The 22,121-nt window shown below is 45.8% G+C and overlaps 1 protein-coding gene across 3 annotated transcripts in view; it reads right to left on the bottom strand.

Moving 5' to 3' along the window:
* COQ3 (coenzyme Q3, methyltransferase) overlaps positions 1 to 3,962 on the bottom strand; it is a 49,106-nt gene extending 45,144 nt beyond the window's left edge. Inside the window, exon 1 of one of the 3 annotated variants that reach the window (XM_033939622.1) lies at positions 3,792 to 3,962. In XM_033939622.1, coding sequence (XP_033795513.1) covers positions 3,792 to 3,928 — 137 coding nt within the window. In that variant the 5' untranslated portion in view covers positions 3,929 to 3,962. Of the gene's footprint in view, positions 1 to 2,046; positions 3,019 to 3,791 lie in introns of those variants that run through there. The other 2 variants (XM_033939621.1, XM_033939623.1) reach the window with 2 other exon arrangements.
* Between the last annotated feature and the right edge of the window lie 18,159 nt (positions 3,963 to 22,121).

The raw sequence follows: 22,121 nt of genomic DNA, 5'->3' as shown, positions 1-22,121 counted from the left end.
ACAAGAAAAAGATCTAGGTGTCATTGTAGAAAATATGCTAAACCCTTCTGCCCAATGTGTGGTGGCGACCAAAAAAGCAAACACGATGCTAGGAATTATTAGAAAAGGTATGGTAAATAAAGCTAAGACTATAACGGTCTCTAAAATGGAACACCATACTCCAAGTGGGGCATACAGGGGCATCAACACCTCCTTTCTTCTGCTGGTTACACCTCTCTCTATACAGCCTAGCATCCTTCTGGTTACAGCCACCACCTTGTCGCACTGTTTCTTCACCTTCAGATCCTTAGATCCAAGGTCACTTTCTCCATCCATGCATATCTACTACTATTAAAGTGCTACCAGATGCACTCTGTGCTGATTATCAGCCTCTCACCTCCCAGCACATATGGCTCCTTTGGATTTCTATTCCCCAAATGCATCACTCGGTACTGTATAATAGTGCTGCCCGATATGCTGATTCAAATTGATTCACCAATTCACTTTCTAAAAAACAAAAAAAGTCAGATTCAACAATTCAGTGAGTTCTGACATACCTTCAGGCTTCCTAAAGTAGCAGCAGCGGAGCAGTGACTAGCTTGGCAAAAGTAGTGCAGTGAACAGGCTTCTCCTGGCCTGCCCCGATGGGGCCTTCCCTCTGCCACACAGCAGAGGGAAGCCCTGGTAGGAAGGCCGCAAGAAGCCTGTTCACTGTGCTGCCTCTGCCAAGCTAGTCACTGCCACCACTACTTTAGGAAGTGTGCTGCACAGGGGGATAGGAAGGTGGAAAGCTGCTGCACATAGGGGGGCAGAGAGGAAGAATTGGTGGAGAGGGAATGGAGGAGAGGGAGAGGCAACAGATGTAGAAAGGGGCAAGAGGGAGATATCCTTAATATGATGAAGGGAAGAAAGACATGAATGGCAACGAGAGAGGGAAGGGAAAAATAAATGGTGCACATGATAATGGAAGGGAGGGATGCTGCATGGAGGAGAACAGAGAGGTTTGACCCAGGGCACAAGGCAGAGAGATGCTAGACGTGGGAAAGAAACAGAAATGTTGGATATGGCAATGGAAGGGAAGGTACAGAGATGGAAACTGGATGGTGTATGGAGAAAGAAGAAAAATGTCAAATGAGCAGGAGACCCTGGCAAAATTATTTATTTATTTAAAACATTTATATCCCACATAGCCAAAAAACTATGAAGGTTTTGGAAGACAAACAGAAACCAGAGCCTGGAACCAACACGATTTGAATAATAAAATGACCAGACAACAAAAGGTAGAAAAAATAATTTTATTTTCTATTTTGTGATTATAATATGTCAAATTTGAAAGGTATATCCTGCCAGAGCTAGAGAGGAAAATTATTTTGTTTACAGTTTACACTACAGCACAGGCATAGGGCTGGAGAGGGCAAAGTGGGCTAGGGGTGAGTGGTTACAAAATAAACCTGCCAGGACGTCTGGAAAAAACACCCTATTGGGTGGGAAAAGTGAATCAAATTGAAAAATGAATTGAAAAAAATTCTCTGAATCGGGCAGCACTACTGTTTACTGCTACTTTTGATCCTTTGTATTCAGTTCCCTATATAAGGGGATGGCCTCTGTCCAGAACTTAGAACATACTTTGCCTGCCATTAAGGCTTATTAATGTATGAACAGATTCTGAGCACAGGCTAGTATTTATTTAAAGCTCTCCACACTCATTGAGTAGAAACATATGCAGTGTACTGTATGTAGGTGCAAGGGTAAAGGATGAACATTGCAGAAAGATGCGCTTTGTGAATCTCTTCATGAAAAAGGCAATTACTACTACCATTTATCCCCAAAAATAAGCCCTAGCATTATTTTTGGGGTAGGTCCTAATATAAGCCCTAACCCAAAAATAAGCCCTAGTTGGATCAACCCCCAACATTCCCCAATTCGCCGGCGGCAGCGCTTTCTCCCTCTCCCAATGTGCAGCATCTTTCCTCCCATCTCACCCATCCCCTTGCACATCTTTCCATCCCTCCTTCCCATCCCACGCAGCACAACCCTGCTAACCCTTCCACCGCGAGGCTGACTTACCTCCACTCCAAACAGCAATGGCGGCAGCACTGAACAAGCTGCTTCGCGGCCTTCCTTCTGACACTATTTTTTTGTTTCACTTTGATGCTGTGTGCCAGTTTCCACGGCTTCTTTAGTGGTTTATATATCCTCTTTAATCCAGCTTTACCAGTGTTTAAGCCTTGTCAATTAAAGAGTCAATGAGCGCCGTCTACTGGGCTGACCCCTGAGGAAGGCTTCTCCACAGAAGCCGAAATATGGACCATGTTGGGTCCAAAAAATTCACAAGACTTGGACTTTTTATATAAGACTTGGTTTTACATATATGCTATGATTTTATGCTATTTTGGATTATAAATTTGTATTTGTTCCTTAAGGTTGATGTGTTCAGTCCCTTCTCCACTCCTTCTTTGGTTTACCTAGTTTGTTTGGGGGGAGGATTCTTTTCAATTATTTCATATTATCTTTTCCACAAAGATGTCAAGACTTTTATTTCAGAAATGTTACAATATCTGAAATTTAGTTTGTTTAAGGATGATCAGTAATTTGTTTGTTAACCGTTTAAAGCGCTATTTTATAGGGAAGATGGGGCATACGACAATGCTTAGATTAGAGCTAACGCAACACAAATTGCTTTTGGGGTTCTGCTGCATGGGGGGGGATGGGAGGGAGGGATAGAAAAATGCCGCACATGGGGATGGGTGAGAGATGATCGTTGCACACACCCAAAAAAAGACATCCCCGAAAATAAGCACTAGTGACTAGTGCATTGTTTTGCATGTCAAATCAATATAAAACTTGTCTTATTTTCAGGGAAACACATTACTACAATTAGTTATTTCTATAGCTCCCAGACATATGCAGCGACGTACAGTCACAAAGACGACAGTTCCTGCTCCAACGAGCTTACAATCTAAAACAGACATGACAAACAGGATGTCATGGAATACAGTTAAGGGGAACGGGTTAATCTGCTGACTGGGTTGGAGGGCATAGTGACATCACTAATGAAGTTGGCTCTTATTGGAGGAATGAGGCATTATGACATCACAATCTCAGCTCTGCTTCCCAAAGACTGAAACTTTTCACACTACTACTATGAATTATTTCTACAGGGCTACCAGACGTACGCAGCGCTATACAGAGTCACAAAGAAGACAGTCCCTGTTCCAAAGAGCTTACAGTCTAAACAGACATGACAAACATGATGTCATGGATACAGTTAAGGGGAATAGTTACTGTGTTGGAGGGCAGAGGGGAGTACAGGACAATGAAGCCATTGTGACATCACTGAGGAGTTTGGCTCTTATTGATGGAATGAGGCATTATGACATCATAATCTCAGCTCTGCTTCCCAAAGACTGAAACTCTTCACACTACTACTATGAATTATTTCTATAGCACCACCAGATGTAGGCAGCGCTGTTCAGAGTCACAAAGAAGACAGTCCCTGTTCCAAAGAGCTTACAATCTAAACAGACATAACAAACATGATGTCATGGATACAATTGAGGGGAACGGTTAATCAGTTGGTTTGAAGGGCAGAGGAGTAGGATTAAGGATTTTGAAGGCTATATAGAAAAGTGGGTTTTCAGTCTGCTTTTAAACAATAAACCTAATAAATAAATAAAATGCTCAGAATTCTTTTGTGAAACTAAAGCTCGAGCGCGTCGGGGTGGGGTGGGGGGAGTCAATGCGATGGCGGGGGAGACTGCGCGGCAGGACGCAGGCGGCCTTCTCCCAAGCCCAAGAAACTCGACCCTCACCGCCAGCTCCGCGTCCGCCGTCCCGCCGCCACAGCCGCCCATAGAGCAGCGACGACAAACGCCCTTCCCCGAAGCGACCCGTCCAAGCCGCCATTCTGCCGCCTAATAAACAACCAATCGCGCGACGTTCTCTCCATCCGCGACACAGCAGCGAACCAATCGGCGCGCGCGCGCTCGTTGACCCGCCCTGGAGGCCAATCGGCGCTTTTCGGGAGCTCACGAGCCAATAAAGAGACGGCGTAAGCTAATCGACCAATGTCAGTAGCTCTTCCTGACCAGACTGGCCCAACACGTGAGCACGCGCGATGTGTCAAAGAAAAGAATGAAGGTGCCGCGAGGCCAGGGAGAATGTGTCCCCGTGAGGGGAGCCATTGGATCAGTGAAATAGTTTAATGCAGGAGGGGAAGTCAGTAAACGCTGGTAACTTTTAGGAGGTCTGTCTGTCCAAGCCTGTGTGGCTGACATTTCTGCCTGGATGTCCTGCTCATCTGAAACTAAACGTGTCCAAGACTGAGCTGCTCCTCTTTGGCTCCCTAGACCAGTGTTCTTCAACCACCAGTCCACAGAAATTTCCTGCCGGTCCACAGGACCAGCACGTGCATCAGGCCCAAAACAGTCCACGGTGCGATCGATGCGGCGTTATCTTCGAGCCAGCTCCCTCTTCCTAACTGATTCAGTGCACAAAGCCAAGTGGCTCCTAAGGGCATCCTGCGCCTGAACTGGAAGCCTTCTCTCTGACGTTGCAACGTCAGAGGGAAGGCTTGCAGATGAGGCACGGGACGTGCATGGTGCAATTAGTACTATTCTGGGGGCAGGGTCTGGGGTGGAGATTGGGTAGAGATGGGCGGGGTATGGCCCACGACTTAGCCCCGTGTTCTTCAACCGCCGGTCCACGGACCGATGCCCGTCCACAGAATAATTCTTTTATTTCTGCCGGTCCATAGGTGTAAAAAGGTTGAAAAACACTGCCCTAGACAACATCGCATAACCTATAAAATTCTACTTCTCTGTTTCAAAATTCGCCAGGCCAACCTCCCAGCATTGCTTGATAAATTGCTAACTCCACATATCCCCTTAAGAACTACTCACAGTGCCTTCCCTAAAAAGAATTAATACAAGACGCAACAAAATAATCAGTTATGGAACTCTATGCCCTCTTTTCTCAGAAGCGTTCCATCTCTAGACAAAGTCAAGAGTTCCCTAAAACCTTTCCTATATAAAGATGCTTTGTTAAAGGATAAATGCTTTAAGTTTGGAAATAAAGAGGCTATGCTTAGCAACTCTCCGGACCAGCATAGGATTAATCTTACAAGCGGGTCTATATCTCATCATGACCAGCAGGTGGAGACTGAGACAAAACTTTGGAACTGTTCATATCATGTGACCCCTCCCTAATTACCTCAGTCTTCTCTCAATCTCCAGCAGGTGTAGTGAGCTGTACCAATCTCCCTTGGTAGGGCTGTTGGAATTTGTTTAGGAATTTTTGTCCCTTTTTGTTGCCAGATTGAGCTTGGGTGGACCCTGTTTGGGAGTCCGTCCGAGCTCGGGGGTGTCAAACCCAGTGGGTCTTGAGCGGGGTCCCTCCCCCCCTTTCCTCCACCTCCCCAACATTTTTCTAGAGGTGCCTCAACAGTAAGCCTTACCCCCTGGTTGTAAGACATGTTGTTTAGAGAGCCAGTGGAGTCTTTTGTAAAAAAAAAAAAAAAATCCTGAGGCAGTGCCAGTCTGAAGGGTTTCTTTCCCTTTAAATATGCTGTAAATTACTGTATTTTTCGACTAACCAGCACTTTTCTTTCAGCTAGGTCGTATATGGAGCAATTGAGCACTTCTCAGGGGAAGAGGTGCACAATTTGGTCCAGACGTGAGTCACTTGGTGGAGGAGTCTTGTCAGCAGCGGCTGCAGGTGTCCAGGGCTCACCGCCACTAGTGCCTTGCGAGCCAGCAGCGGTTTGTAGGGAAGCCCAGTCTTCCCCTGCCGCCCACGGAGGGATTTCCTCAGCTGCTGCTGGTGCAGCTAGGGATTTCTTATCAGCTGTTTTTTCTCTCAGCTGATGCCGGCTTTGGCCTGCTTTAGCGGCTGAGACAGTTCAGTCTTCTCAGCCGCTACAGGCCCTGGAGGGGCTATTTTTGGCACGTTTTTCCTCAGATAGCCCCTCCATCTTGCATTTAGCCTCAGGTGCCTTCTCCCTGTTTTGACATAACATTGACAAGTTACAGCAGGGTCCCCTGCTGGGGCAGGGAGTCCCATGGGGCCACCGGGGGTTTTTTTCTTCCTCATTTTCTTTTTGCTTTGTGTAAAGCATATTTTCTGGTAGCTAGGGGTCTTACTTACGTCCAGGGGGTCTTGGGGGTTTGTTCCCTCCGCACCCCCTGATGTTTTGCCTTAATTCTTTTCACATCCCCCCCCTCCTCCTCCCTCATCCAGGCGCCTGCGTATGGCCTCAGACGAGGACTTGTTTTCTGAGGAGTTTTAACTAATGCATGAGGACCTGGACCCTTGGGGACACCTACAGGATCCTCTCGAGGGGACGGCCACTAGTACCGGGTACTTGTTTTTTTTCCGGTTACCAGCGAGGAGGCGTTTGAGGTGCACCTTTTTTCAGAGGGATAAGCTCTCAGATTTGATTCAGCAGACTCCTCGGTGTTGCTCTTTGAGGAGCCACCGCCTGTGACCCCGAATGTGGAGGACCCTCTTCTTTGGAGGATTTCCTCTGCTTCCCTCTCTTGTCCAATACATCTGTTTTTTTCTGGATATTATTCTGGCACAGTGGACTTCGCCGGAGGTGTCTTTTCGGTTTGTGCACTCCTTGGCTTGTTTGTTTCCCGTCCTGGTGGGGGATAGGACTACCTTAAAGTCGCCAGTGATGGACGCGGTGGTCTCAGCTATTGCTAAGTGGCATACTGTGCCTGTCGAGGGCAGTTCTGTCTTAACAGACTCTAAGGAGCGTAAGTTGGAGACCATTCTTAAACAGAATTTTGATGTGTTTGCCTTGAGGGGTCCAGGCAGCTATTTTTGCGGGACTGGTGGTTCAGACCTTGTTTTGGTAGGACGAGCGGGTCCTTGACAGTGTCTGATAGTCAGGAGATGGTGAAGATTCAGATAGCTTCCTCTTTCCTCTCAGACGCTCTCTATGACTTCTTGTGGACGTCTGCCAAATCCATAGCTGCGCGTTGGACCTTCTGGCTTCGGGCTTGATCGACAGATGCAGTGTCCATTACTAAACTCTCTAAATTTTCTTTGTGGGGGGGTCCTTGTTTTCCAGAGGTTTTGGACTAGTTAGTTCAAACTCTGACGGACTCTAAAGTGTCTTGCCTGCCTGAAGACAGTGCTTGCCAGTCTGTTTGAGGTGGCACTGCTCAGGGGAGTCTGTGAGATTTCCGCAGGTATCGCCCTGAGCTTGGGACTGGTCCCTATCTAACCTCTGATTTTGCCAGTGGTCATTTTGTTCAGCAAATGCAGTCCCGTCGGGCCCGTCAGGAGACTGAGAATCCCTCTGTCGGTTCCCCTGCTGTCTGTCCTGCCCAATGATTCTGTGCCTGCACCCCCTCTAGTTCTGGTGGGTGCTCGGCTGGAGGTGATTCGGGATGGTTCTGCTCTGCAGTTTGCCCACTCGCTGCCAGCGTGGAAGAAGCAGGTTTTTCACCAGATCCTTAAAAGATTGCTAGATCTCAGAGATGTGGTTCCAGTGCCCCCTCAGGAGTTGGGCACCGGCAGGTACTCGATTAATTTGTGGTGACCAAGAAAGAGGGGACTTTTCGGCCCATCTTAGATTTGAAGGGGGTCAACAGAGTTCCGTCTTTTCGCATGGAGACACTGTGATCGGTGATTCTGGCGATTCAGCCGGGGGAGTATCTAATCTCTCTCGACTGATAGAGGTATACTTGCACATTCCAGTCCTGACCTCCCATCAGCGCTTCCTTTGTTTTGTGATCTTGGACCAGCACTTTCAGTTCTGTGCGCTCCCTTTGGTCTGACCACAGCTCCCCGGACATTCACCAAGGTTATGGTGGTCATTGTGACGGCCTTGCAGAGGTCGTTCTGGTTGATTCGCGCAAAATCCTTCCAGAGCACCCGGGTCACGGCTCAGGTGGTGGAGTTCCTACAGTCGCTGGGATGGGTTGTCAACCTTGGCAAGAGCTGGTTGGCCCCCTTGCAGTGTCTGGAGTATCTAGGGGTGGTGTTCAACACCTCCTTGTGGAAGGTCTTCCTCCCAGAGGCCTGGATAAGGAAATTAGACTCTCAAATTCACCTGCTTATGGCTTGGGCGCAGGATTTCCTCCAAGTCTTGGGGTCAATGGCGGATTTCCTCAACATGGTGAGGTGGGCTTGGGCCCCCATGTGTCCTCTTTAGTATGCCCTGCTTCAGAGTGGTCACCCCAGACCCTTAGTCTAGATCACCCTGTTCCTCTGAGGAGCTTGACTCGCTCCAGTCTTCGTTGGTGGCTCCAGACCTCCCATCTTGTTCAAGGGACGAGACTGGATCAGCCACAGTGGACGGTGCTTCTGATGGATGCCAGTCTTCTCGGTTGGGGAGCTCAGTTCTAGGTCACTCAGCTCAGGGCACCTGGTCCATGGAAGAGGGGTTCTGGTTGATTAATGTTCTGGGAACCAGAGCCATCCGTCTGGCGTTGTTAGCCTTCCACTCCTTCTTGATGGGCAAATCAGTCCAGGTTCTGTCAGACAATGCCATGGCCTATGTCAATCATCTGGGGTCACTAAGAGCACTCAGGTGGCGCAGGAGGCGGCTCTGCTCATGCTGTGAGCAGAGTCACATTTTCAGGACATCTCGGCCTCCCACATAGCCGGAGTGGAGAATGTTCAAGCGGACTTCCTCAGTCGTCCCAGAGAATGGTGTCTAAGCTATGTGGCCTTTCAGTTCATAGTGCAATGTTGGCCCTTCGGGGATCCCACCCATGATGGGGACTACTTTGGTACATCCCTCTTGTAGGTTCAAGATCCTAATGCTGACCTACAAGTGTGTTCATTCTGCTGCCCCCTCAAAATCTCACCACTCTCCTTATACACCTCCTAGAGAACTCCATTCCTCAGATAAGTTGCTCTTAGCTTTAACCTTCTCCACTTCCAAGTCCAGACTTCATTCCTTTCATCTAGCTGCTCCCTATGCCTGGAATAATTTACCTGAGTTTGTCCGTCAAGCCCCTTCCCTTGTTTAAAAGCAGACTGAAAACCCACCTTTTTGATATAGCCTTCAATCCTTAACCCTACTCCTCTGCCCTCCAACCCAGCCGGCAGATTAACCTTACCCTCCTATCCAGTATCTCTATCCCTCCTCCAAACCATCCCTTGTGTCCAATTTCTCTCCCTTTCTGTTCCTTCCCTCCCTAAATCCCATGGTCTATCATCTCTCTCCCTCTCCTCTATTTTCAAACCCATTATTTCTTCCCCCCCCCCAAAGTCTGGCATATGCACGTCTCTTTGAACACCCCCTTCCCTCTGTGTACTTCTACACCAGGGTCCCCCCCAAAGGCCTGTCCCTCCCCTTGAAGGCCTGCACCCCCCCGAAGGCCTGCACCTCCCCGAAGGCCTACACCCCCTTGAAGGCCTGTCCCCCCCTTGAAGGCCTGTCCCACCCACTTGTAGGCCTGTCCCCCCCTTAAAGGCCTGCCTGCCTGTCCCTCCCCCGAAAGCCTGTCTCCCCCCATGAAGGCCTGCACCCCCCCGAAGGCCTGCACCCCCCTTGAAGGCCTGTCCCACCCCCTTGTAAGCCTGTCCCCCCCCCCTTAAAGGCCTGCCTGCCTCCCCTTGAAGGCCTGCCTGCCTGTCCCCCCTCCCGAAAGCCTGTCTCCCCCCATGAAGGCATGTCCCCCCCCTTTAAGGCCTGCATCTCCCCTTGAATGTCCCCCCCTTGAAGGCCTGCACCCCCCCAGGCCTGTCCCCCCCCCTTGAAGGCCTGTCCCCCCCTTTAAGGCCTGCCTGCCTGTCACCTCCTTGAAGGCCTGCCTGCCTGTCCCCCCCCGAAAGCCTGTCTCCCCCCATGAAGGCTTGTCCCCCCCCTTTAAGGCCTACATCTCCCCCTGAAGGCCTGCCTGCCCGCCCCACCCCGAAGGACCGCTCGCCCCCCCCACCCCCCACCCAGACGTCCGGTTCTTCCCCTCTGGCCTCCCCGCACCATTTAGAGTAGAAGCAGCCTGCAGCAAGATCGCGATGTCAGTGATCTTGAGCTGCTTGTGCTGTCCTCCGCCGCGGACCCGCCCCCCTCCTCTGACATCAGTGGAGGGGGCGGGACCACGGCGAAGGACAGCACGAAGCAGTGTAAGATCGCTGACATCGCGATCTTGCTGCAGGCTACTTCTACTCTAAATGGTGCGGGGAGGCCAGAGGGGAAGAACCAGACGTCGGGGGGGGGGGGAACGGACGCCGGAGCACCCCCTCAGGGCTCGCACCCGGGGCGGACCTCCCCCCCGCCCCTCCCTTAGTACGCCACTGCCTCTTAGATCCTTTTTTGATACAAGGTATTTTGCACCTCGGTGACTGTGTCCTTAAAAAGGGTTCAAGCTTGCTCTAGCGTTTTCACAAGTGCTTATCCTCTTCTCAATCTTCTTCCCCACCATGAGTCTCATCCCTTCGTAATTCCCTTTTCGGAAGTTTAGCGCTGTGGCCATCGTTCTGGACCGATGTTTCTCCCCTGTGTCCAGGTCGAAGCAGATTATGTTGTGATCATTGCTTCCCAGCATCGTTTCTACTTCTACACCTTGTGCTACGTACTTCTGGTAGAAATAATAGTAGTAGATTGTAAGCTCTTCTGAGCAGGGACCATCTATTAAATGTCAAAATGTACAACGCTATGTATACCTTTTAGCGCTATATAAATAAGAAATAGTAGTAGTAGACCCTGTGGAGCACCCAAGTGACACACTTTCAGGCTTAGCTTATTATTTACTTTTATATAGGAGAGGGGTACATAACGCACTTAAACATTTTATTCACTTTTTTTTTTAGTTAACATTTCAACATATCTTATTTGTCATTGGTAATAAACAAAAACAAAAAAACCTCAATAAGGTGATACTTTTATTGGACTAATACATTTTGAGCTCTTTTAAGCTGCGGTAGCATTGCACATTGCAAATAAGACCATAAGAATTGGGGCCCTCGTGCTCAAAAGCTTGCCAGGTCTTACTTGCAAGATAGCTCACAGGGTTGCCAGAGCTCTACTTATCCTGCCCTGAATGGACTTCATCGCTTTTGCCGCATGGGAATTGCTACTGCAGCTTTGTAAAAGGAGCCCTTGGTGATGACTTTTCAAAGGTAACCCTTCTTCATATCAGAAATGTATTTAGAGTTTTCATTTATTTTCTTTGGGTCCCGGCTTCACAAATGTGACACAGCCCAAAAGAAATTAATGGGCTTGCCAGGAATCACTACCACGGCTTTGTAAAAAGGGCCCTTTGTTTCATTTCTATGTTTTTTTAAAGACTAACATAATACCTTATCACTTATTTCTCATTACATTTTATGAAAATCTAGATAATTTTAGCCATCCCATCATCCTCGTGTCCTATGCACTTTTTCAGCAAGTAATAAAAAATGTGTTGACAGTTGGAATTTAACTTAATTTCTCTTGAAAAATTAAGATGGTAATATGATTTTTTTTTTCAGAGCCAAAAGACAAAAATTTCCATTGGAAACTGCTTACATCAAACATAGACACACGATTCCCACTTACCAGCAGATATCTATACCCATTGTATAATTTCCTTCTGCTAGAAACTACCCAACCCTGAGATGTCCAACTAGATTGTAAGCTCTTCTGAGCAGGGACTGTCTATTGAGAAATAAAGTTATTATTATTATTGCATGTTAAAAGTACAGCGCTGCTTATGCTTTTCAGCGCTATAGAAATTATATAGTAGTAGATGGCAGATAAAAGCCAAATGGCCCATCCAGTCTGACCATCTGCTGCATCCAATATCTCCTCCTCTTCCTAAGGATCCCACATGTACCTTTAATCATACCCCTCCTGTACCTTTTTTTTTTAAACCCCGTACCTTTTTTAATTCTTACCTCCCTCCCTCGAGAACTGCAGCCAGCCATTCAGAAAGCGTCGCGGACCCAAGCGGGAGCATGTAAAGCTTGGCCCTGACTGCCACGTTCCTGATTCATGCACCTGATGCCGGGAAGTAATACAGAGCCGTCAAGGGAGGGATATATGTTGGACCACCAGGCTTGGTAAAAGGTATGGCAGTGGTGGCAACGACAGCGGTGACAGGGGTTTTGTTTTGTAATTCTATGGGGGGGTGCGGCAAGCGGTGCTGATAGGTAGTGCAGCTGTGGTGCAGTGTGTTTTGTAATTGTATGAGGAGTATTGGCGAGCGGCGCTGAAAGTTGGTGCGGTGCGGGGTTGTGTAGTTTTTCTAATTGTACGGGGGGCAGTGTTTAAGAAGGCGATGCAGCCGGTGTGCATTGGTTTGGGATGTTGCAGCTATGCAGGGGATTTAATTTTTTTTACCTTCGCTTCATAAGACACACTGAGATTTCCACCCACTTTTGGGTGGAAAAAAGTGAGTCATATGGAGCAAAAAAATATGGTAGATTGGACCAGAGGGTCACCAACTAGTGGTTGGTGGGAGAGTTGAGGGGATTGTTTGCAGCTGGACCTTTAGTTGAAGAGAAAGGTCTTCACAGCTCTTTAGGTCATTGAGTTCTGTGATCTGATTTGTGGGGGGAGTTGGTTCCAGAGCTGTCGGATGAAGTGGCTGTAGGAGTGTTTGCGAGCAGTTTCCATCAGGAGAGACCTTCCTGGGGGGATGCACAGTCGTCTCTCTGCTCTAGAGCAGGCGGGTAGGGGCATACAGGTGTAGTTTGGAACTAATGTAGGCTGGGGTGGTGATGTGGAATCTTTTATGCGCTATTACAAGAGCCTTGAATGTGCAGTATTTGTTGCTTGGTAGCCAGTAGGCTGGGGAGATGGGGTTGTGATAATTGAGGTTGTACAGGAGGCGGATCGCCGCATTTTGGAGTCGCTGTAGGGGTTCTAGTTCCTTTTTGGCTACTCCATTAAAGATGAAGTTGCAGTAATCCATCCTGGAGAACATATGCATAGAGGAGTTGAGTTAGGTCCAGTTTGGAGATATAGGGTTTGATCCTTATTAGTTGGCGGAGGTAGAGGAAAGAAGTGGAGACCACCTGGGAGATGCGGGTGGATAGGGACAGGTGGTCATCCAATGTTACTCCAAGGCTACTTACCTGGTCTGCTGCTTTTAGGGAGGTGGATTCCCATGATAGTGTTGGGCGGGTGTATTTAGTGTTTTTCTTTCTAATCCATAAGAGTTCGGTCTTAGTGGCTTTCTTATCTCTAGAGGAGGCCAAGGAAAAAAAAACTACCAGACACAAGTGTATTTAAACACTCAAGGCCTTGGGAATGTTTTTGGCATCCTATTAACTGGTAGGACATCCAAAAAGTCTCACCCAAATACAAGTGAGTGACCATTTTAATGGGATTATATCTTCAATTAATAAACATACGTAGCTGGTACATCTTCCAAGTAGATTACAATTGTTTCACTAGGATCCAGTTACAAATTGCATACTTCAGCAATGTTCTATTGGTTCTGTTCAAGTCACATGGTTTCTGATTAATCATACATTAGTAATTTTCCTTAGCAACAATTACTTAAATCATCACATGCTATTGAATCACAAGACATCCCAGACCTATGTACCATATTGGTTAAACAGCTAAGTTTTGCTTCCAAAGCATTTGCAAAGGGAACAGTGCAAAAATATGTTAGTTCTTAGGTGTGTGACCACTAGTCTATGCTTTGTTATTTATAAGTTGATTTTTTAGCTAAACCAAAATAAAGTATTTTTCCTCTCTTCTTCACTGGTAACAGAAAAATGTTAAAAATGCTGAAAAGATACTTTGATTGTTAGAGTTGTATGGTAGCAGTAAAAATAAAAATTTAAAAAATCTGCATTACCATAGATCTACTTCATCCAAGGCAAGGCAATTCATAGGTTGCATACGCAGGAGTTTCGTCAGCCGTAAGCCTGAAGTCATTATGCCATTGTATAGATCCATGGTGAGGCCCCACCTGGAATACTGTGTGCAATTCTGGAGGCCACATTACCGTAAGGATGTGCCGAGACTGGAGTCGGTCCAGAGAATGGCCACCCGGATGGTCTCAGGACTCAAGGATCTCCCGTACGAGGAACGGCTGGATAAGTTGCAGCTGTACTCACTCGAGGAACGCAGAGAGAGGGGTGGCAATGATCGAGACATTCATGGGCCGCATCGAGGTGGAAGAAGATATCTTATTTTTCAAGGGTCCCGTGGCAACAAGGGGGCATCCTTGGAAAATCAGGGGCGGGAAACTGCACGGGGACACCAGGAAATTCTTTTTCACTGAAAGGGTGGTTGATCGCTGGAATAGTCTTCCACTTCAGGTTATTGAGGCCAGCAGCGTGCCTGATTTTAAGGCCAAATGGGATAGACACGTGGGATCTATTCACAGAGAAAGGTAGGGGAGGGTCATTGGGGTGGGCAGACTAGATGGGCCTTGGCCCTTATCTGCCATCTATTTCTATGTATTATTTCTATAGTGCTACCAGACACACAGTCACAAAGAATAAAGTCCCTGCTCGAAATAACTTAAAATCTAAACAGCCAAGACAAACAGGTTATCATGGATACAGTTAAGGACAGAGGAGTAGGGTATATAAAAAAGGTGGGATTTCAATCTCTATCTCTCTCTCCTCCTGCCACCCTATCCTATCTTATAGAACTTCAGGGCCACCACCACTGATCCTCACAGGCCTGGTCTAGGGCCTTCCCTCTGCCAGGCCTGATGCAACTTCTGAGACAGTTTGGCAGAAAGAAGGCCCTAGAGCAGAACTGTGAGGATTTATAAGTGCAGGTTTGTACTCCTTTCCCGCCTCCCTCAACTCACCTTTCTCCGGTTTCAGCAGAATGGCCCCAGTGCAGGTGACAGTGGCCATCTGGACTGGAGTCACAATGGTGTTGCAGAGGTTTTTCTTCACTCTCAGGTTGTTCAGGCAAACTTTGAGGCGCAGGGAAGTGGTTGCTGTTGCCAGCAAGACATGCCCTTTGCTCGGCATTTGCTTCATTTCTTATTTTCCAGTTGTTTTAATGAATTTTATTGATAGTGGTAATAGAACACATGCATTAGATACAAGACAATATAAGAAATTTTCAGGTTAACAACTGCTTAACAGAAAGTTCAACAGAGTACCTTTATTCAGACAATATGTAATGCGCTACTCTCCACTCACCAAATTTTTCTTTATAGTAATCTTTCGGACTTGCTAGCCCACTCCTTTCTAGGGCATAGCCATCATCCACACCATTCACCTGCACACTCACCATGCCCCCTCTAAACATACCCAAACCCATTGACACATTCTACCCCTGCCCATACCCCCTCCCCCCGAGTTCTAAGAATGCAGCAGCAGCAGCAATTTATTGGATTTGAAGGCCCCCCCCAATGGACATTCAAGGAATTGGGTTCCTTGAACTATATAACATTTTCGATTAGGATGTAAGGATGCATGATAAGCCCTAACCTCAAAGCCAGCCAGCTCCTGCATACTCGTCTCCCATTGTTTAATAGGTGGCGAGTCTTCTAATTGGCCAGAATTAATTTCTTAAACAGTACTATAGAGTTATACAGAAAATGCCATTGAGGTGCAGAGAATCCTTGGGCAATAAGGGGGCCTTGGAATCCCATAAGTAGAGCTCCATAGTACCTCTCCACTTCACATCCCAAAACATTGTGTAACCTCTGGAGACCCTCCCCCCCAGGCATGTAGGGTATGACACTCCAAAAAAGAATGTATATATATGTACATGTAGGTACCAGGCAGGCATTTACATTTAAGACAGGCATCCTGGTCCCAGAGGTCCTTTTGGGCTCCCCATTGTCTAGTAATGTAATATCTATGTAAGAGTTTAAATTGAGTTTCCTGGAGATCTGCAGACTTCACAAAATCATAAAGGGTGGAGAATAATTCCTCAAATTGGGTCTCTGAGATGTCTTGACCTAGGTTGGTATGCCAAGACTCCGGTAGCTTAGAAAGAGGATGGATTGGCATTCATTTTAAGGATTCTGTACCATTAGGATAGAGTTTAGGGACATTGGTGTCTTAACAAACACCAAATCCAATTTCACACTCCCCTGCCTGTTCATAAGGTCTTCGCTTGGTACTCCAATGATGTCAGACCTGAATAAGACAACCCATGTTGAGGCAAAAGTCCCCAACATTCTTGTACTTGTGAAAAAGATGGAAAGATACCTGGGGTAAGCTGTAGTATATGTTAGCATCATGCAACTTTTTGATGCCCAATCACTGAAAACTGATATTCTCTACCCTGGTAGAAAATGAGTTGCCTTCCAAAAACAAGAGGGGAGAAATCCGAACTAAGGCTGCGCCTCCATCATTTCCTCACATTTCAAAAGGTTCTATACATTTAAATTTGTCCTTATATTTGAGCGCTCTACCCTCTTGGGCATGCAACAAATTGAAAAATTTAAATGGGGAACTCCAACTGTGGCAGTGGTGTGGAATCAGGACCTTGCTTCTTCTGAGAAGCTCATGGGTGATGGCCTGCATATTCTAATGAAACATCTCCCACACTTGACTCGCTCTGTGGTTCTGCAAGAACATTATAAATTCCTGTTAAGACTTTATATCTCCCCCCTATAGGGTGTTTGTTGCAGGGTTTGCCACTCATGCTGGCTGTCCTAAGTGCCCTTCAACGCCTGCTGGTTTATATCATATGTTCTGGTCCTGCGATAGAGTGCAAACCTTTTGGTCATTTGTTGGTCTTCATCTACAAATGATCTTGCAGAGAGGAGTTCCTTTGCGGGCGGATGTCCTGCTTTTCTCTCAATTCTCTTCTTTGGGATTCTCTAAGGGTAACTCATTGTTGCTGCAAAAAGCTTCATTGGCCAAGAAATGTATACTTTTACTATGGCGGCAAGTAGAGGTGCCTACCATTATTATGTTAAAACATTAATATTTGGATGTTAATTGTGGCCTGGGTCGGAGAAAATTCTGGGCTATTTGGGATCCAATCTGGGAGTTTGTCCCATGGAACCCGAATTGCTCTTTTGAATTTTTGACACTGGAGTGCTTGGGGGGGGGGGGGGGGGGGGAGGGGAATGGAGTGGATGTTGCGCTGTTTTCTTGTGTTTCATTTAGGCTCTGCAAGAAACCAAGTGGTAGACTCTTTCATCCTGAGTTCTGGTTTATGGTTGTACTTGTTTTTCAAGTGTTGTGCCTTTTTATTATATACAAATTTCTAAATAAAAATATTTTAAAAAATAAAATAGGGAACTTCATCTTTCAATCCAACCCTTCATGAATCCATCACATCAAAGGTGCAACGTTACAGAGTCTGAGATCCGGAACATTGAGTCCTCCTTGAAACTTATCCATTGTTAGTTTGGTCATACTGATGCATGGGGCCTTTGTTCTCCACGTAAAATGGGTTATTAGGGTCCTAAACCTTTGTTCGTCCCTGCATAACATCCAGACTGGAATAGTTTGCAAGGGATAAAGCAGTTTAGGGAGCATAATCATTTTAACCAGGGCAATTCTTCCCAACAAGGATAATGGGAGGTCCTGCCAGGTGAAACATAATTTGCCTATTTCTTCCAGATTTTGCACTGTTAGTATGATATATTACATCATGATTGTTGTTGAAAAAGATTCTCAAATATCTCATGGGTTTCAGGGTCAGGGGGGATGGGCAATATCACATCATGGTTTCTGTGGGCCCCCTGCAAAGAGGTCATATTTTCCAGTTTAACTGTAACCCTGAGATTTTTCCAAAGACCCACACTAAGTCAAGAGCCTCAGATAAGTGCACTTGTACCTGATCTAAATATAATAGGATGTCATCAGTAAAAAGGCCGATTTTACATTCTGTGCCCCCCCACCATTCCCCAAACTGAGTCCTGTCGGATTTTTATGATCAGGGGCTCCATAGCTAGCAAGACTAACAATGACGAGGGCACCCCTGTGTAGTGCCTCTTTCTAGCTTAAAGCTGTCAGATTGCCATTTACCAGGAAATGGGCTCGGGGGCTTGTGTATAACGCTTTAACCCATCCCAGAAACATGGCTGTCACCCCTTATTGGCCCAATACCCAAAATAGATACTCCCAGGAGCTGTTGTGAAAGGCATTTTCCATGTCTATATCGGCTATGACGGACAAGCCTCCCCATCCCCAATGGTTATGTAACACTCCCAAGACCTTTATCACTTTCATCAAAGCATAATGACCTGGCCCAAAACCCACCTGATCAGGATGGATGATATTGTGATAACTATATTATGCAGGATATGAGGGGCCCCATAACTAGTGTGACCATATGGCTCCAGAAAAAAGGGGACGGATTGAGACATCCAGGTTTTACTTCCATTGAAAGCAATGGAAGTAAGGAGAACAGATTGAGACATCTTGGTTGCTTTCAATGGAAGTAGAACCCGGATGTCTCAATCCATCCCCTTTTTTCTGGAGCCATATGGTCACACTACCCATAACCAATATGTATTGGATACAATTTTAGTTAAGACCTTAAAAGACACTAATATTTTCTAAAAAGATGTAGCTGAATAATAGAAATGCTTCAGAAACTTGTGACACAGCATAGTATAGATAGCACATGCAGAGTACATACTTTTCTTAATAGACTATTTGGTTTAATGTCTGGAACAAGATGCTGGAGCCATAAACATAAGTTCCCTGATAAGCTAAAAATCACTCTAACATAGTTGTCGCTTGTAGAGTTAGGGGAAATGTGACTATAATAACAATGTGATTGTAGCCTACAGAAGTGTATTGTCTAGCAAATAAGTTTTCATAAACTAGATGTCTGCAATAGAAGAGCATGTCTGCAAGGTCAGCATGACCTCAGTGAGCATGTTGTTCACTTCCTTCTATGACTGACAAAGGTGAAACCAATAGCATGTGATGAGTTAGGTCATTGTTGCTAAGGAAAAGTACTAATGAAGTATAACAGGAACCATGTGACTTGAATAGAACCAATAGAATATTGTTGAAGTATGCAATTTGTAAATGGATTGTAATTGGAAGATGTACCAACTATGTATGTTAAATAATTAATTAATTAATGTCATTATCCCAATAATAACAGTCACTGGTAATTTGAGACTGTTGGCTGTCAGCTTACCAAATTCAGTAAGTGGTCAAAACGCTCAAGGCCTTGACTATTAACCACACTTTCGTGTTAGATTTCTTGCTTGATCTCCTGAGATAGAATTACAAACTGAGGGGCATGTATGTAACCTGTCCACATCGGTATTTAGACCAAACAATATCAGGTAACATCTGATTGTCTGCATATCAAAGTAGCTGCCAAGAGTTTCACATCCAGATTCAGGAGGGATGTGGGCCTATAGCTTACCAGTTCCAGTTCTGGCCCGGTTTCAGGAGCACATGTGCCACATTCTCCCCAGATGGACCTTTATTTGTCACCATGGCATTACACGTCACTCAATGGTCTGGAAATCAGGTCTTAAAGAATTCTATAGTACTCAGGCTCATACCCATCCAGTCCCAGGGACTTTGCAAACTTTAGGGTCCCTATGCCAACTGCTAGTTCATCTGGCAAAAATGGGGCATTCAGCATTGCTTTAGCTTTGGAGAGCTGGGGCAGAGATATTTAAAAAAACTGATTATCTTTCCCCCTCAGCTCCCATTTAGCATACAGGGATTGATGATAACGTACAAACTGTGCTTGGATCTGGTCCATGTGGTCATATCGCATGCCCCCTTCATCTCGGATCTTAGTAATAATTTGGGTTTTCTGAAAGTGCAGCAGATTTGCCAAGATTTTTCCCACTTTTCCTCCCTCTTGAAAAAGGCAATACTTTTGGAAGTAAAGTGATGGTGTCGCTCTAACAGTAAGTAGCATGGACAATGCACATCTGAGGTCCATATATCAAATTCTATCAGCCTTCACCATAGATAGATGCTGCTTCGTCAAAGCCTGTAGCTGAGCAGGTAGGGCTAGCACCTTCCCATCTTGTTCTCTCCTCTTCCGGGCTACATAGTATACTATATGGCCCCTGAGAACCGCTTTAGAGGCATACCAAAACATTATAGGGTTTACCACAGGGGCCATATCAGAACATTATTCCAACAGAAAGACTTGAAAGTCTGAGTCATTGTAAAAGGGGAGGCACCACAAAATTGTCCTACCAAAGTTTGTAAAGGATAAACACCCTTACTATCACATGTTCTGATACTGTTGGTTTCAGTATCAATGCCTCACACACAGAAGAAAACATAGATTTGGTAACCAGGATGTAATCTAATCTAGCATGCACTTTGTAGGCATGGGATAAAAGTGTACTCTTTGTCATGAGGGTGTAGCGTCTTCCAAGCATCCAGTAGGTCAAGATGCTGGATCAGAAAATTAACCCCCTTAGTATCAAAATCTTTAACCCGTTTCTTAGCGAAACAAGAATCTAAAGAAGGATCAGAGGTTATGTTGAAATCCCCCCTAGCACCAGTTTATAATCAGGGTACCCCGAGAGATGAGTGAGCACAGTAGAAAATAAATTATGGCAGTAGATATTGGTTGGCCACCTTAAGATCAACACATACCGTGTTTCCCCGATGATAAGGCAGGGCCATCAAATAAGACAGCCCCCCCTTTTTAGAAAAAAATGTAAAATAAGGCACCCCCCCCCCCCCCGCAAATAAGCCACCCACCGATACCTGCGCTTACCCGAATCGGGTGGTACGGTGGGTGACTCTGTGTGGTCCCTCCGTCTACCGTATTTGCCTCCATGGCTGCGTGCCGCGCCTCGTCATGAAGTGAAGAGGAGGAAGTGACAGGACTGCAGCGCGCGCACGTGACTCCGCGCAAGGAAACACAGGCAGCTTCCCTCATCCCTCCCTAACAGAGACTGCAGGAGTTTGTTCACGGCCAGAACATCCAAAAGTGAGACACGCAGACAGGTTTCTTTTGCTGTGAGCAATACCACTTACTGTATATAAAGCCTGTTTAAAATGCATACGGTATATAAACAATGGTTTCACATTGTCAAGTCCCCTCTGATGCTGCACTACAGAATAATCTCTTTACTGTGTTTCCCTGATGGAGAACATTGGGGACATTAAATGGTACAATATATGGTATGATGGATAAAGCTGGCCATACACGGTACGATTTTTCGGCCGACCGATTCTTCAGCCGACCGTTTTCTTCCTCCAACGAACGCATTGCGAACGTACCTATCGCGAACGTAATAAAATTCTGTTTTTTTTCAACAATAACTGTGTACTGTAGTCTTCTTCATGGGTAAATAAGGCATCCCACCGAAAATAAGCCCTAGAGCATATTTTGGCCTTCCAAAAAAAATAAGACAGTGTCTTACCATCGGGGAAACAGGGTACAATCCTGCTCTTCCGTTGTACACATAAGTTCTTCACCCACTAAACTGTAACGTTCCCCTCATATTTTTGCATGACCTTGCATTTCTTAGCATTAAATTTTAGCTGCCAAATTTCAGACCATTCTTCATGTTATTCACACCATCCTGCGTGTCTACTCTATTGCAGATTTTTGTATGATCTGCAAAGAGGCAAATCTTACCCTACAACAATATTGTTTATAAAAATGTTAAAAAGAACAGGCCCAAGAACAGAACCTTGAGGCACACCACTGGTAATATCCCTTTCCTCAGAGCGATCTACAATGATCACTACTCTCTGTCGCCTTCCAGTCAACCAGTTCCTGAGCCAGCCTGTCACTTTGGGACCCATCGCAAGGGCACTCAATTTATTTATTAGAAGTCTGTGTAGAACACTGTGAAAGGCTTTGCTAAAATCTAAATGCACATCCTCTATCCAATTCTCTGGTCACCCAAAGAAATTGATCAATTTGTCTTACAAGATCTACCACCTCTAGTGAATCCATGTTGTTTCCGGTCCTGTAATCCACAGGATTTGAGAAAAACATGGCCACATCAAGTGCAATTTCTAAATTGAATAAACTTTGTTCAAATTACCTGCTATTCTTTGAATTTTTAGTTCCATTCTCTTGTTTTCGCAGTTATCTGTAAGAGTGATTTTAACTTAAAGTCAAGAATCTGCATGACCTGCCCCCATGCAGTTCCTAACTGCTTGTTGCATTATATCAAGTCTTCCATGTTTCAGAAGCTGCAACTAACTACTCCATTTCTTAGGTAGCATATTTCTCTGGAATTTCTGGTCTTATCGGGCTTATTTTCAAATTTGGTCTCTTTTCAAAAGTTTTTCCCCAATACTAAATTTGATTCTGTTCAACTTTCTGGAACACTATTTTGCCCCTA

This window comes from Geotrypetes seraphini, chromosome 3, assembly GCF_902459505.1.
Source record: "Geotrypetes seraphini chromosome 3, aGeoSer1.1, whole genome shotgun sequence".
In the NCBI taxonomy this organism is placed as follows: domain Eukaryota; kingdom Metazoa; phylum Chordata; class Amphibia; order Gymnophiona; family Dermophiidae; genus Geotrypetes; species Geotrypetes seraphini.
Note: the sequence above shows the minus strand (reverse complement) of the source record. Positions and strands in the feature narration are given on the sequence as shown.